Genomic DNA, 17,740 nt, shown 5'->3' on the forward strand with positions numbered 1-17,740 from the left:
GGCTTTGTAAACGCACATGGCCCCTGACTTCTATTCCAACCAAATTCTCTCACCAAAAGCTCAATGGTGCTCCTTTTCTTCTGAGCATTGTAGTTCGCCCACAGAGCACTCTTTACATCCACATATGGGGTATTTCCATACTCAGAAGAAATGGAGTTACAAATTTTGCGAGGCTTTTTTTCCAATGAAAAATTTGGGGTAACACCAGCATTTTAGTGAAAAAAATCAAATTTTTCATGTCCAAATTTAGCAGAAATTTGTCAAGCACCTGTGGGGTGTTAAGGCTCACTGTACCCCTTGTTACGTTTCTTGAGGGGTGTAGTTTCCAAAATAGTATGCCATGTGTTTTAATTTTTGATGTTCTGGCACCATAGGGGCTTCCTAAATGCGACATGCCCCCCAAAGACCATTTCAGCAAAATTTGCTTTCCAAAAGCCAAATGTGACTCCTTCTCTTCTGAGCATTGTAGTGCGCCCGCAGTGCACTTGATGTCCACACATGGGGTATTTCCATACTCAGAAGAGATGGGGTTACAAATTTGTTCTCCTATTACCCCTTGTAAAAATGTAAATTTGGGGAAAACCAGGATTTTTGTGAAAAAATGTAATTAATCCAACTTTAACGAAAAGTCGTCAACACCCGTGGGGTATTAAAGCTCACTGTACCACTTGTTACGTTCCTTGAGGGGTGTAGTTTCTAAAATAGTATGCCATGTGTGTTTTTTATTTTATTTGCTGTTCTGGCACCAGGGCTTCCTAAATGTGACATGCCCCCCAAAAACCATTTCATAAAAAAATCACTCTCCAAAATCCCATTGTCACACCTTCCCATCTGAGCCCTCTAGTGCACCCACAGAGCACTTGACATACACATGAGATATTTCCTAACTCAATCAAAATTGGGTTACAAATTTTGGTGGGGGGGTATCTCCTTTTACCTCTTGTAAAGATTCAAAAACCGGGTCTACATGCGAGTGTAAAAAATGAAGATTTAGAATTTTCGGTGAAACACCTAAAGGGTTAACACACTTACTGAATGCCATTTTGAATACTTTGAGGGGTGCAGTTTTGATAATGGGATCATTTGTGGGGTATCTCTAATATGAAGGCCTTTCAAACCAGAAAAATTTGAAAATTGCTGCTGAACTTTTAAGCCCTCTGATGTCTTCCAAAAGTAAAAACATGTCAACTTCATGATGCAAACATAAAGTAGACATATTGTATATGTGAATCAATGTATAATTTATTTGGGATGTCCATTTTCCTTATAAGCAGAGAGTTTAAAAGTAAAAAAAAATGCTACATTTTCAAATTTTTCATAAAAATTTTGCAATTTTCATCAAGAAATGATGGAAGTATTGATGAAAATTTACCACTAACATAAAGTAGAATATGTCATGAAAGAACATTCTTGGAATCAAATTAAACAGTAAAAGCATATGAGAGTTATTAACCCCTTAAAGGGGTACTCCGGTGAAAACTTTTTTCTTTTAAATCAACTGGCTCCGGAAAGTTAAACAGATTTTTACATTACTTCTATTAAAAAATCTTAATCCTTCCTGTACTTATTAGCTGCTGAATACTTCAGAGGAAATTCTTTTCTTTTTGGAATGCTCTCTGATGACATCACGAGCACAGTTTTCTCTGCTGATGTTATTATAATAATAATAAGTCTTTATTTATTTAGTGGGATTTGAACCCAAGGCCCCAGCACTGCAAGGCAGCAGTGCCAACCACTAAGCCACCATGCTGCCCTTAACATACATCAGCTATGCACGGTTGCTAAAATGGACAGAGATGTCAACAGAGAGCATTGTGCTCATGATGTCATCAGTGTTCCAAAAAGAAAGGAATTTCCTCTGTAGCATTCAGCAGCTAATAAGTACTGGAAGAATTAAGATTTTTTAATAGAAGTAATTTACAAATATGTTTAACTTTCTGGCACCAGCTGATTTAAAAGAAAAAAGGTTTTCACCGGAGTACCCCTTTAAGGACCAAGCATTTTTCTGTTTTTGAACTTTAGTTTTTTCCTCCTTACTTTTTAAAAATCATAACCCTTTCAATTTTGCACCTAAAAATCCATACGAGGGCTTATTTTTTGCGCCACCAATTCTACTTTGCAGTGAAATAAGTCATTTTACCCAAAAATCGACGGCGAAACAGAAAAAAAATCATTGTGCGACAGAATTAAAGAAAAAACACCATTTTGTGAATGTTGGGGGCTTCCGTTTCTACGCCGTATATTTTTCGGTAAAAATGACACTATCTTTATTCTGTAGGTCCATATGATTAAAAAGATACCCTACTTATATAGGTATACGAGGGCTCATTTTTTGTGCCGTGATCTGAAGTTTTTATCGGTACCATTTTTGTTTTGATCTGACTTTTTGATCGCTTTTTATTCCTTTTTTTTATGGTATGAAAAATGACCAAAAATACGCTATTTTGGACTTATGGAATTTTTTTGCGTGTACGCCATTGACCGTACGGTTTAATGTATGATATATTTTTATAGTTCCGACATTTATGCACGTGGCGATACCATATATGTTTATTTTTATTATGGTTACATATTTTTTAAATGGAATTTGGGAAAAGGGGGGGGGTGATTTAAACTTTTAATAAGGAAGGGGTTAATGTGTGTTTTTAAACTTTTTTTAAACTTTTTTCTTTACACTTTTAGTCCCCTTAGGGGACTTTTAGGAGGAATCATTGGATTCCTCATACAGATCAATGGGGTTACATACAATCCAATTGATCTGTGTGTTCTGCGCTCGATTGATAAAGCCTGGTCCTGCCAGGCTTTATCATTCTGAGCACCGGAGCCACCGCAGCAGGAGAGGTAAGCCCTCAGGCTACCTCAGCAGTGAATCGCCCTCCTGTGATCATGCGATCACTGGACCACCAGGGACGGGATACAGGCACCTTTAGACGCCGCTGTCAACTTTGACAGTGGTGATCTAAAGGGTTAATAGCCGGCCGCGGCGATCGCCACATGTCGGCTATTAACGCCGGCCCCCAGCTACAGGAATCAGCTGGGGGCCAGTATGACGTAGGCTCGAGTCGGGAGCCCGCGTCATACCCCGTTAACGGCCATTGGACAAGCGTAGACGTCCATGGTTGTTATCGGGTTAATGCTTAAAGTGGCAGTGGTTAGATGTGAAAAAAATGCCCGAGTCCTTAAGGTCTAAATGGGCTGGGTCCTTAAGGGGTTAAGTATACGTTTGTGCTCTAGTAACTAGCAGCAATCCGCTTTGAGAAATCCACTGCGAGTTACACTACCATTCATCTGAACGGGTCCACTGGCAGTCTTCAAATCTGATAATTTTGCAGACTGTCCGCAGACCCGTTCAAATGAATGGTAGCGCAAATAGCAGCAGATTTCTTGCAGATGGAAACCCGCTGCTAATTTCTAGCACTCTAACGGAATAAAAGGCCACAAGCAAAACACATTGTAGGTGTGGTGTTTTATATTTTTCTGTTGACTCCCAGCCGGCTGCTGTGTTTTTACAGAATTTTGTTCCAGGGTTATTGTGCTTTAATATTGCTTCACTTATCCCCCTAAATCATTGTGACAACCACAGTATCTTGTAGTGCCAAGCATAGGACACCTATAATGTCCCTAACAATTTTAAGAAAATACTGAAAAACCTCTTTAAGGGTAAGGTCAAACGTGGCACATCTGCAGTGTATTTGACTGCGCATACGTGCGCTACTAGCAGCTCAGTCTGTGTCTGCTCTTAGTGACTTATTGCTGCTATGAGCAGACAAACCAGGACACTTGGGCAAAGTAGGAGGCTGACTCTAAGGGTGGTCAGTAGTGCAGTCGCAGCGCCAAGTACGCTGAGGATGGGCAACGTATGGCCTTATCCTAAAGGGAGATTCTAGCTTATCACACTTATTACCGATGCATAGGGACCTGGGTCTCTCCTTGAAATGAAGCAGTGGATCATGCCCCACAGCTCCATTCCAACTACAAAAGTATAGAAATAGTCTTCTCCAATAAGTTTGCCATGTCTTCTTTTAGCTACATTTTACCTCTATAGAGTTTGACACTTGAACATCTAAGCACCCTCAGGCCTGGCACCTGGCAAGAAAGCATGTAGGCAGAGGGATTATGTAATAATCAAGCGTTTGTAGGGTCAGGCATGTATTAGGTAGTAGTCAGACTACGAATATCTTCATCGTTCATTTTGTTGTTTTACTCTGCTATTGGAACAGTGCAAGGAAGCAAATGGTGCCATTCCATGCTAGAAACATATGGTGCCCAAAATATCAAAATGACAATGATTCAATGATGGGGTCTTTAAAGGGATACTACGGTGAAAAACTTTTTTTTAACCCCTTAAAGCCCATTTTCACCTTAAGGACCAGGTCAATTTTTTTTTTGCGTTTTCATTTTTTCCTCCTAGCCTTCTAAAATCCATAACTCTTTTATATTTCCATCTACAGACCCATATAAGGGCTTGTTTTTTGCGTGACCAATTGTACTTTGTAATGAAACCCCTAATTTTACCATAAAATGTACAGCAAACCCCCAAAACATTTTTTTTAGGGAGGAAATTTATATGAGAACCAAAATTTTGCACATTTTGGAGGGTTCTGTTTTCATACTATACACTTTACGGTAAAAATGACATGTTCTTTATTCTGTGGGTCAATACGATTAAAATGATACCCATGGCTAGATACTTTTATATTTTTGTACCGCTTAAAAAAAAATCTAAAACTTTTTGTACAAAATCAGTAATCTAAAATCGCCGTATTTTGACCACCTATAACTTTTTCATTTTTCCGTATATAGGGCGGCATGAGGGCTCATTTTTTGTGCCGTCATCTGTACTTTTTTTAGATACCACATTTGCATATATAGAACTTTTAAATCCTTTTTTTTATAATTTAAAAAAAAAAATGTGACAAAAAAGCAGCATTTTTTGACTTTTTAAAAAATTTAAATTTTTTACGTTTACGCCATTCACCGTACAGGATCATTAACATAATATTTTGATAGTTCGGACATTTTCGCACGCGGCAATACCAAATATGTTTATTTTTTTTAAATTTACGCTTTTTGGGGGTAAAATGGGGAAAAACGGCCAATTTTAATTTTTATTGGGGGAGGGGCTTTTTCACTTTTTTTTACTTTTTATTTTTACATTTTTCAACTTTTTTTTAAACATTTTTTAGGTCCCTATAGCAATCCTTTGATTGCTAATACTGTGCAGTGCTATGCATAGGACACAGAACTGCTCAGTATTATCGGTGATCTTCTGCTCTGGTCTGCTCGATCGCAGACCAGAGCAGAAGACCCCGGGAGACGGCCGGAGCCAGGTGAGGGGACCTACGGCCGCCATGCTGGATGATCGGATCCCCGCGGCAGCGCTGCGGGTGATCCGATCATCCAAAGTACCGCAATGCCGCAGATGCCGTGATCTGTATTGATCACGGCATCTGAGGGGTTAATGGCGGACATCCGCGCGATCGCGGATGTCGGCCATTACCGGCGGGTCCGGAAGGGTGCTCGCGTCATACATGGCAGGTTCCGGCTGCTAGCAGCAGCCGGAACCTGCCATGTATGACGCGAGCACCCTTCCGATGCTCGCGGTCATACACAGGACGTAAATGTATGTCCTGGTGCGGGAAGTCCCGCCAAACCAGGACGTACATTTACGTCCGTGGTCGTTAAGGGTTAAATCAACTGGTGCCAGAAAGTTAAACAGATTTGTAAATTACTTCTATTAAAAAATCTTCATCCTTCCTGTACTTATTAGCTGCTGAATACTACAGTTCCTAAAAATGGACAGAGATGTCAGCAGAGAGCACTGTGCTCATGATGTCAGCAGAGAGCTCTGTGTTTCAAACGGAAAATAATTTCCACTGTAGTATTCAGCAACTAATAAGTACAGGAAGGATTAAGATTTTTTAATAGAAGTAATTTACAAATCTGTTTAACTTTCTGGCTCCAGTTGATTTAATAAAAAAAGTTTTTCACCGGAGTACCCCTTTAAGGTTTCCAGCACAGTGTTTGGTATTTCACTGGACACAATAATGCAACATGCAGCACTATTTTGTCAGGTATTTTGGATGGAACCTACCCCCGACAAAACCTCCAGTGCAAGTGAGAACCCAGCCTCATATTGTTACTGAATTTTTTATATGTGTATATGTTGTCTACAAAATATAACTAATATCTGAGAATGGTTCAAGCTACTATTCACAGACTATACCCTGAAGACTTATTCCTTATACTAAAAACAATTTCTACCAAAATTACAGCATGTGACACTTTTCCAGGAGAAAATGACACAGAAAATGATACATTACATTAGGAGGCCAGAAACCTTTCATAATTACAGCTCTCTCACAATGACATAGAATTGCTGTAATATGCAGGATGCTAAATGAGTTTTGGAAACTTTGTGTGGGAGGCTTCTTATTTTTTTTTTATTATGGTAGATAGACAAAAACAAAATGTTCATAATTAGGGAGAGTGACAGAGTAATATAATGTAACCTTTCTAAATTATTACTAATAGAACAACACTGCCAGACTTGGATCACTAAAAAATGTCTGACTGGTATTTAATTTATAGTACTATAGGGAAAGATTTTGAGAAAGTGACAGGAACGGTTGCTTGGGATCGCTATATTTCCCAAAGGTACCTGTCTTATGTGATTAACAGATTTCTGGAAGCGCATATCTTAGGGTATGAACGTACTATGTTCCTGCTGCTGTTAATCGTATCCGTTGGTAGCCCTCTGAATACGGGATGCTGATGTATACTGGTAACAGGAGCAGCGGACCCAATTCACTTCTACGGCCAAAAGGAGTCACCTAGTGACTCCTTTTAGGACATATCAGCTATTTCTAAAGTGCAACAGACCTCACAAAATATTTTGTTTTGTTGTAGATTTTGTTGTGAAATGATTGATGTCATTCCAAAGTAAAATTGGTGGCACAAAAAACAAGCCCTCATTATAGGTAGAAAATTGAAAAAGTGTTATGATTTTTAGAAGGCGGGGAGGAAAAAACTAAAGTGCAAAAATGAAAAATCCTTGATCCTTAAAGGGGTACTCCGCCCCTAGACATCTTATCCCCTATCCAAAGGATAGGGGATAAGATTTCAGATCGCCGCGGTCCCGCTGCTGGGGACCCCAGGGATCGCCGTTGCGGCACCCCGCTGTCATTACTGCATAGAGCAAGTTCGCTCTGCACGTAATGACGGGGAATACCGTGGCCAGAGCTTCCTTACGTCACGGCTCCGCCCCTCGTGACATCACAGGCCTCAATACGAGTCTATGAGAGGGGGCTTGGCGGTCGTCACGCCCCTGCCATAGACTTGCATTAAGGGGGCGGGCTGAGATGTCACGAGGGGCGGAGCCATGACGTCACACTGCTCCGTCCCCTGTATTGCCCGTCATTGCGCACAGAGCGAACACGCTCTGTGCAGTAATGATAGTGCAGTACTGCAGCGGCGATCCCGGGGGTCCCCAGCAGCGGGACCGCGGCGATCTGACATCTTATCCCCTATTCTTTGGATAGGGGATAAGATGTCTAGGGGCGGAGTACCCCTGGGTACCCCGGCGCTAAGACATTTTATCCCCTATCCAAAGGATAGGGGATAAGATGCCTGATCGCAGGGGTCTCTCCACTGGAGACCCCCGTGATCTTTCCATCAGCCCCTAGAGCATGTTCGCTCCTCCGGGTCTGATGACTGGCGATCACGGGCCAGAGTAATGTGACGTCACGATCCGCCCCCGTGTGACATTGCACTCCGCCCCCTCAATGCAAGCCTATGGGAGGGGGCATCACGCCCCCTCCCATAGGCTAGCATTGAGGGGGCGGAGCCGTGATGTCACAATACTCCGGCCCTGTGATCGCCAGTCATCAGACCCGGAGCGAACATGCATCGGGGACTGATAGTAACGGGGTGCCGCATGAAAGATCCAGCGGCAGGACCCCCGCGATCAGGCATATTTGGGGAGATTTATCAAAACCTGTCCAGAGGAAAAGTTGCTGAGTTGCCCATAGCAACCAATCAGATTGCTTCTTTCATTTTTCAGAAGCCTTTGCAAAAATGAAAGAAGCGATATGATTGGTTGCTATGGGCAACTCAGCAACTTTTCCTCTACACAGGTTTTGACAAATCTCCCCCCATTATCCCCTATCCTTTGGATAGGGGATAAGATGTCTTAGCGCCGGAGTACCCCTTTTAGGGGTTAAAGACCACATGGTAGTGTTTCCCAACCAGGGTGCCTCCAGCTGTTGCAAAACAACAACTCCCGTGCATGCTGATATTTATAGTTTTGCAACAGCTGAGGGCACCCTTGTTAGGAAACATTGCCCCATGGCATGGTATTTCACAATTTAAATATATTACCCCACTATAAGATTATGTATAAACTTAACTGATCCAGTTGCCTAGTAAACTAGAAGGTAAATCGCCAACATTATTTATTTGTCTTTATAAATAAACACACAAAACTTAAACATTAACTGTAAATATAATTAAAATATAAACCACAACTGTATGCTCCAAATGTGGTGTAAATTAAAACACACAAAGGAGCCAGTATTAAACAATAGCAGAAGAGGTAAAGGTGTGCAAAGTGCCTGGAGGAATTGCTCAATAGCCATGCCCAGCCCCTGTCTGTGTACAACTTGCTGGTCTCATGGCAACCACAGCTTCCTTGTTGTAGACTCCAGTTAACCTATAAATCAATCTTTATATGGAAATCAGTACTGAATAATAAATAGCAAACTAGAGGATCCACCCCTCAGCACCCGAGAAAGCCATTCATTGCCAATGCCTGCACATAAAGCAGACTCACAGTTGTAACCAATGAGGGCAGATCACATTACAGCAGTTGCTATGACACCAACTAAATACTGAAGAGAAAGGGAAGCAAGCAAATACAAAGTAGTGACAACAAACAGCAACTACCTGGTGTAGCTGTGGACACAAAACTCTTCAGGTCCTCTGTCACCCACCGCATACGAACCCTTTAGAGAAAGGTATGTGAAGATTTTTGGGGAATTATGTGTTACGCTTAGTATGATCTGTCTTTTAAAACAAGGTTTTTTTTTCTATATTTACTTTATATACATTATTATTATTATTTTATTTTCTCAGGGGTTAAAGAGCTGAATACTTGCATGCTACGCTCCTGTTCTCTACAGAGGACAGAATAAAAGTTCTAGTGGGCCATCTAAAGCCTGTTTTACTTAGCTTTTTGGTATATGTCCATCATATAGATCTGAAATTTGAATGTCCTCTGTAGTGCATCCGTATTTCTGTACAGTAAATACTAGAGGTGCACCGAAATTTCAGAACCGAAACGAAACCGAAATTAAAAAAAAATGTCCGTCCGATACCGAAACCGAAAATGACTTCTCCCCGTCTTCTGGTAAAATGCAGCGCTCCGCTCATTAGATTAGATTAGATTCCCCCACATTAGATTGCCAGCTCCCCCACATTAGGTTGGGACACAGGGATGTCCGGGATAGGAATACTTCTTTTTATGTGCCCGGGCCGGCTCCCGTGTGTGGCTGCAGGCGGGGGCCGACCAGAGCATATAAAAACTAATACCGTATACTAAAAACCAGGGGGCCTCCAGCTGTTGTGAAACTACAACTCCCAGCATGCCCGGACAGCCTTTGCCGGTCCGGGCATGCTGGGAGTTGTAGTTTCACAACAGCTGGAGGCCCCCTGGTTTTTAGTATACAGTATATTCGTTTTTATATGCTCTGGCCGGCCTATCCCAGATGGGCCGGTATTCCTATCCCAGATGTTGAGCCCGGTGCAGCCGCCCCCCCCTGCACTCCCCACGCTACGCCTCTGGCACTGGCAGTGTTTGTAACTTGTGCTGTGGGCGGGCAGGGGAGGTGGGTCATTATCGGCAAATTTTTTGTTGTTTCGGCATTTCCCCAAAATAGCTATTTTCGGCCGATATGTATCGGCCGCCGATATATCGGTGCATCCCTAGTAAATACTGATAGGCTGTCTTTAAGGCAGGTAATAGAACAAAACGTTGAAATGGATGAAATAATAATGACCTACCTAAGCAAAATAAATCAAATATACAAGATATGTGGACAGGGCTCAAGTCCTGCAGGAACTCATGGTAACGGAGTTCCTGCACTTTTTCCACAGCAGGAATGCAGTTCCCAATAGCAGGAGTCCTGCAGGACCAGCTCTTAAAGGGGTACTCCGCCCCTGGCATCCTATCCCCTACCCAAAGGATAGGGATAAGATGTTAGATCGCTGCGGTCCCGCTGCTAGGGACACCGGGGATCGCCGCTGCGGCACCCCGCCATCATTACTGCACAGAGCGAGTTCGCTCTGTGCGTAGTGACAGGCGATACATGGGCCGGAGCATCGTGACGTCATGGCTCCGCCCCTCATGACATCACGTCCCGTCCCCTTAATGAAAGTCTATGGTAGGGGGCGTGACGACCGCCACGCCCCCTCCCATAGACTTGTATTGACGGGGCGGGCCATGACGTCACGAGGGGCGGAGCCATGACGTAACGATGCTCCGGCCCCTGTATTGCCCGTCATTACGTGCCGAGCGATCTCGCTCTGCGCAGTAATGATAGCGGGGTGCTGCAGCAGCGATCCCCTGGGTCCCCAGCAGCGGGACCCTGGCGATCTGACATCTTATCCCCTATCCTTTGCGCTGGACCCAACTCTCTAAACGAATGCCGGGTGCAGCAGGAAGAACATGGGGGTCCCCAGTTGCGGGACCACCACATTCAGACATCTTATCTTATAAGATGTCTAGGGGCGGAGTACCCACGCGCGGTCGCACTTGGCAATTTTCTGCCCAGAGATTTCTGCCCGGGGATTCCGCAGTGTGAACCTAGCCTTTATGTGCATTTTCCATCTACGCCCATGTGAATAGCCTAATAGATTAAAACAGATATGGATACAAAATACACTTGAATGAAAGCAGTAGGGCTATGCAGTGACTTTGGCTGTGACACAGAGGGCCCCATGGTCAAAGATCTCTGCAGCTCTGCATAGCTATTGTAGCACAGCAATCTTTTGCAATGCAACTCATGTTGTGCCATCAACCTTAAAAGATTATTTGGTGGAAAAAATATATTTTTATTAGCCTCATTGATAAAGTAATCTACTTTTTGCAATGTTTTACCCATTCCATTGTAATATGTTGGAGACACTGGCCCTCATTTACTATTACAAACCTGACATGTTTTGTCGGGTTGTGCGCCAGAAATTCTGTCTGCGTCAGAATTTGCGCCAGAATTGGAAAAAAAAACTCGACTAACTCTCCACTTTGCTAAGAAAACCCGAAAAAGGGGCATGGCTGTCGGGAAAAGGGGGCTTGGTCACCAAAAAGGGGCGTGTCCCCGACATTTTCACAAAAACTCAACATATTTACTAAGGTTTCCACAGAAAATGTGGTGGATTTGAGCTGAGGAAAATTCTACAGATCAGAGCATGTGTAAAAAAAGCAAAGTGTAGGGGGAGTGGAAAATATAGGGAAACCTTAGTAAATACCGTGGAAAATAAATTGTAGGGAATTAAAACCCACATAGAAATCTACACAACACTCTTAGTAAATAAGGGCCACTGTCTGCCAGCAGTGTATTCTGATGCATTTTAGCTGGACTTTAGCATAGACAATACACTGCAGCCTCTAGCAGACTACAGTGTTCGCCCATGGGATATTTCAGGACAGACAATCGGACAGTCGGTGCTAGAACCACTTGGACATTTGCCGTCCCATAGATAGCAATGCATATCTGAACAGATTCTGCCAAAACAACTAACACATTTATAATTCCACGTCTGGAATTTGAATTTTCATGGCAGAGTTTTCGGCCGCTGAAATGTAGCAGTGAGCCTCACGCAGCAAAATTATATAAAAAAACGATAGGAGGTTCCTGCTAGGGAATTTTGTAGTATGAACATACTCTGATTGTTTTGGCATCTAATAATCACTGCTTAATTGCATGCCAGCTAAAATGCATTAGAATACACAATACACGGGGAGGCTCTATGTCATTAGAGCTGACTGCTCTACAGTTCTTGACATGGATGTTGGTGACAGCAGAGAGCCCTGCTCTTAACCTCTTAATGATCACCGATATGTCTTTTTAAGGCAGTCATTAAAGGAAAACTGTCAGATATTTTCTCCCGCACTATCCACAGTACTGGTGGATAGTGCGGGAGACGCTGATTAAAATGAGCCCTACCTTGCACGGATCCGCCCGGCCGTTCGCCCGCAATTGTAGTTTTATTCTATCTGTATATCTTGCTGTAACTGGCATGGGCGGGCTTCTGCAGGTTAACTGGCACTGACATCAGCGCTGCTTATGAATATTCATCCCCCCCTCCCTCCAGTTCTCCCTCTCTTCGCCGCTCTAGTGAGATGTGTCCTGTGTGACCCCTTAGCAATGAGATCTTTTTGCAGGCCATCAGTTGAACCGAACTAGCTGATACTTATTTTCAGGGCTGGATTGCTTTTTAATTACTGATCTATTTAGGCTGTTGTCTTTGCCTTCCATGCCTTTTTGCATCTGCCTTTCTGCATGTGTTCCCATGCTTTTTACCTGTTTAATTTCAAATTATTACCAACCTGGAAACCCGGTATGTATTGGCATATAGAATTTTCATGATGGGTCATATTTTCACTTAAAAGCAATGGTTTTATGGGAGAATACCTCTCTAATTCAACAAATTAAATCAAAGACACATGAAAGTAGGTATAAGCCCATGCCATTCTATGTGTGCCGTGTTATTTACCGATACCAAACAGATTTTAAATATGGTTGTGTGCATGAGAAACTAGACTGTACTATATTATTGGGTAGATGGTTGCACAAAAATCAAGAAAACCTATAGCGTAGAGAAAGTTTAGCCTTGTTGTTCCTGAAAGAAGATTGTGCAATTGCCTCAACGATTAAAATGCAACCTGTTTATTCATTGTCCTCCCTGGCAAGACATGCAAGATGTTAAACATGTAATTTTTGAGATGCAATTGGGTTTTATAGAAATTGAATGTTTGATCTGTGTTTTTGTTTTGTTTACCTTGTTTATCCACTTGTTTATCCACTAAAAGCTTTTAGCTTTTGTCATGTGCTCCACAATGACACAGAGTGGCCCATAAGTAGTTGTAGTTCTGTTATTTTAATTTATAAAACCACACAGTAATGATCTAAATAATACAATGCCCCAAATTCTATGTTAATGCAGAGGTGTGCTTATTGGTCATAATGTACAATTTTTTTCCAACACCAAAGGGTTTACAGTATGGATGAAAGCAACAGAAATGATGTGGATGGAGAAGATCCCATTCCTGCCGTTGCAGAAGAGGAAACAGAAGTGGACACTTCCATCAGTGCAACTAAAGGAGACACAGAGCAACCGTTAAATCCACCACTGATATCTATCAACAAAGGTGAAAGCTATGCTCTCCATCTGTTTTATGTACCTCTCCACGTTTATCTAAGCATACATAATGTATGCCTCATTTATCAAAACTGTTTTTGTTTCCTCTAGCAACCAGTCAGAGCTCAACTTTAATTTCATTTTTCTAAACTGTGGACAACAAAGATAAAACTAAAAGAAAAAAAAATATTCCACCACACCATGAGCACATATTATCACCATAGTGTTACTAAGTGAAAAAAAGACTATACACAGATCAGTATTCCCCCATAAAGTGGTAGATACCAGTCCCACACAGTTTCCGAAGACCGTATAAGGGATTACAGTGCAGTGACATCCATTGACTCACAGGTGGCGTTTTTTCTGATTTGAGTTGGTAACTTTTGCGTATACATCTGGCCCAGACTGCCAAAGAAACATCTTGGGCTTCACACTTTTACAGCACCCTCCTTTCCTTTTCCCATATATAGCACCCAAAACTGTAATAATACCCCCTTAGTGTCCAATGCAGTGAAGTGGATAGGTAAGTAAGTTGGGGTGAAGGGATAGGTAGGTATTCCTAATAGGTAGGTACTGTAAGTCACTCCAGTAAGTAGGCAGTTCCCTCCTGTATTTCGTTTAGTTTAATTAGGTAGTTGGCAACAGTATGTAGTTTTTCCTGGTATATTTGTGTCCCAGTATGTAGTTTACCCAATATACAGGCCCTAGTAGATAGGTTTATCCATCACCAACATTTAAAAAACAAACAAAACAACAACACATACTGTCTTCAGCTCCCGACTCCCGCACAGTCACCAGCATTCTCCTAGCTTTATACCTGCAGCCACTAGAGGTCTAGGATCATCACCTCTTTCAGGACACACACATAGGATGATTGACCGCATCCTATAATCATGCACCCAAGGGATGCTCCATACCTCTAGTGGCTAAAGACATAAAGCTCCTGTGGCCTAGAGGATGAGTGCCACTTTTAACTGAAAGTGTGTCCTCAGGATGCGCTTACATATGAAAGTGATGCCCAGACAAATAATCTGTAAAGCTGCCTTTTACTTTATCTATGGCCCTCAAAGTGTCAAAAAACACAGTCTTGAACCCCCTCAATCATTGACACTATTTCATTTTTATTGTTGTAGTGCATTATTCACAGTTTTATTTCTTTTACTATGATAAACCAATTTGTCAGGATAAAAAAGGATGATATTCAAGGATGATATTCTGATAAACATCTTTTTATTTTCAAAAAATGTATCAGTTTAAATGCAGAACTAACGTAAAAAGTAGTTTCCTATTTTTGTACATAACGATTTATTTACAATCTAACGTCATTTCTATTCTGTAAATCCTGCAATTGACTTTTAAATATCAACTAATGAACGTACATAAATTGGAGTTTGAGTATAGATGTTCATTATTGAACTGCGTAAAGCTCTCTTGTTACTATGACAACTAAATATATGCGCAAATCTCAGTAACATGAATTAACACAAGAAAACAAGTAATCCCTGGGAAAACTGTATGTATTGAGCATTGCTTTACCAGGGCAGGGGGTGTTCATGATTCTCTGCAATCCTACACTACATTTCAATGATAGCAGGCGGTTTTTACAAGAGATTTTATTTACTGTAGATTTAGAAGGCATCTTCTTAAAAGAAATCTGCATATTTACTAAATGACACAAAGTTAAAGTAAATGAAAGTCAATGAAAACATATACTGTATTTAGCAACTAGTACAGTCAGTAAATGTTTATATATTAGGATTAGAGGGGTTTTATGGGCTTTTAGAAAGGTTGGTAAAAACATAGCACATAATTTGGGATTTTCCTACCTTTAATGACTGAAAGTATAGATTTGAATTAAAGACAGGAGGCGAACATTATGCTTATCTTTCTTAACGTAAATTTTTTGCAGTAAACAAAGATTTAATAATAAGAGGAAAAAAGTTTTGAGATGTAAATTAGGTTAATCAAATCTATAATGGTACAGTCCAAGCAGATATAACGGTCATCCAGGCAAACCCATTCCTTTCTTTGCTGGTATAAATAAAATGGTAGAATCGATAACTGGAACTAAGAACTATTAGAAATTGATTGAAGATCAATTGGAGACTGGATAAACTGGAGATTTTACTACCTTTAGTGATGGAAAATATAGATTTTATTAACCACTTAGGGACCAATGGCGTACAGGTAGTCCTTCGCTCCTTGGTACTTAAGGACCAAGGGCGTACCTGTACCATGCGGCGGGGACCGGACTGGGATGACTGCTGATTACTATCAGCAGGCATCCCAAGCATATGCCCATGTCGGCGATCTCCGCGACCAGGAAAATAAGGTGGATCGGAGTTGTCCAAGACACCCACGATCCCCATGAAGGGATATGAGTGAGGTGGCAGGGGTGCCACCCATCCTATCCCTGCTATTGGTCGTTCAGAAGCGACGACCAATAGCAGATCGGGGGCGGGGGGTTAACGTTCAGTTCCCCCGCTCTGCCCACCCACTGTAGTCTGGACAGAGTGGGGGAACCGACTGTGACTGGCGCCGAAGGTCCACCTACCATCGGCAGCAGGCGGCTATCGGCGGCAGCAGAGGACGGCGATGCGGCTCCCTGGATCCTACGGAAGTCAGCGCGTTGCCTAGCAACATCTGGAGGGCTACAGTTTGGAGACCTCTTTACAGTGGTCTCTAAACTGTAGCCCTCCAGATGTTGCAAAACTACAACTCCCAACATGCCCAGACAGCTGTTTGCTGTGTGGGCATGCTGGGATTTGCAGTTTTGCAATAGCTGGAGGACTACAGTTTGGAGATGACTTTGCAGTGGTCTCTAAACTGTGGTCCTCTAGATCTTGCAAAACTACAACTCCTAGCATGCCCACACAGCAGTTTGCTGTTTGGGCATGCTGGGATTTGTAGTTTTGCAACATCTGGAGGGCCACAGTTTGGCGATCACTGTGCAGTGGTCTCAACTGTAGCCCTCCAGATGTTGCAAATCCCAGCATGCCCACACAGCTGTTGCAAAAGTACAACTCCCAGCATGCACGGTCTGTCAGTACATGCTGGGAGTTGTAGTTTTGAAACAGCTGGAGGATTCCCCCCCCCCCCCCATGTGAATGTGCAGGGTACATTCACACGGGTGGGTTTACAGTGAGTTTCCTGCTTCAAGTACGAGCTACGGCAAATTTTTCGCCGCAGCGCAAACTCCTAGCGGGAAATTCACCGTAAACCCCCACCAGTGCGAATGTACCCTAAAAACACTACACTAACACATAATAAAGGGTAAAACACTACATATACACCCCTTACATTGTCGCCCCCCCCCCCCCCCAATAAAAATGAAAAACGTATCGTATGGCAGTGTTTCCAAAACGGAGCCACCAGCTGTTGCAAAACAACAACTCCCAGCATTTCCGGACAGCCACTGACTGTCCAGGCATGCTGGGAGTTTAGCAATCCCTAATTTAGTCCTCAAATGCGCATGGCGCCCTCTCACTTCGGTGCCCTGTCATATTTCAAGGAAACAGTTTAGGGCCACATATGGGGTATTTCCGTACTCAGGAGAAATTGCACTACAAATTTTGGGGGGCTTTTCTCCTTTTACCCCTTTATGAAAATAATTTTTTTTACACGAACATGCTGGTGTTGCCCCATACTTTTAATTTTCACAAGCGGTAAAAGGAAAAAAAAAAGACGCCCAAAATTTGTAACGCAATTTCTCCTGAGTACAGAAATACCCCATATGTGGGCGTAAAATGCTCTGTGGGCGCACAACAAGGCTCAGGAGTGAGAGCGCATTATGTACATTTGAGGTCTAAATTGGTGATTTGCACAGGGGTGGCTGATTTTACAGCGGTTCTGACATAAACGCAAAACAATAAATACCCAGATGTGACCCTAGTTTGGAAACTACACCCCTCACGGAATGTAACAAGGGGTATAGTGAGCCTTAACACCCCACACGTGTTTGACGAATTTTCGTTAAAGTTGGATGTGAAAATGAAAAAAAATGTTATTGGTGTTACCCTACATTTTTCATTTTCACAATGGAGAATAGGAAAAAACCGCACCAAATTTGTAGCCCCATTTCTTCTGAGTAAGAACATACCCCATATGTGGATGTAAAATGCTCTGCGGGCGAACTACAATGCCCAGAATAGAAGGTGTGCCATTGGGCTTTTGGCAAGAGAATGTGTCCGAAACTGAAGGCCATGTGTGTTTACAAAGCCCCCATAGTGCCAGAACAGTGGACCCCCCCCCCCACATGTGACCCCATTTTGGAAACTACACCCCTCACCTAATGTAATAAGGGGTACAGTGAGCATTTACGCCC

The 17,740-nt window shown here is 42.4% G+C and overlaps 1 protein-coding gene across 3 annotated transcripts in view; it reads left to right on the forward strand.

Annotated features, from left to right (window-relative positions):
* LOC130273684 (dynein axonemal heavy chain 5-like) overlaps positions 1 to 17,740 on the forward strand; it is a 334,039-nt gene that overhangs the window by 14,769 nt on the left and 301,530 nt on the right. For 2 of the 3 annotated variants that reach the window (XM_056520899.1, XM_056520897.1), the window contains exon 2: positions 13,269 to 13,426. In XM_056520899.1, coding sequence (XP_056376874.1) covers positions 13,279 to 13,426 — 148 coding nt within the window. In that variant the 5' untranslated portion in view covers positions 13,269 to 13,278. Of the gene's footprint in view, positions 1 to 8,416; positions 9,015 to 13,268; positions 13,427 to 17,740 lie in introns of those variants that run through there. The other variant, XM_056520898.1, reaches the window with a different exon arrangement.

Source organism: Hyla sarda, chromosome 5 (genome assembly GCF_029499605.1).
Source record: "Hyla sarda isolate aHylSar1 chromosome 5, aHylSar1.hap1, whole genome shotgun sequence".
Taxonomy (NCBI): Eukaryota; Metazoa; Chordata; class Amphibia; order Anura; family Hylidae; genus Hyla; species Hyla sarda.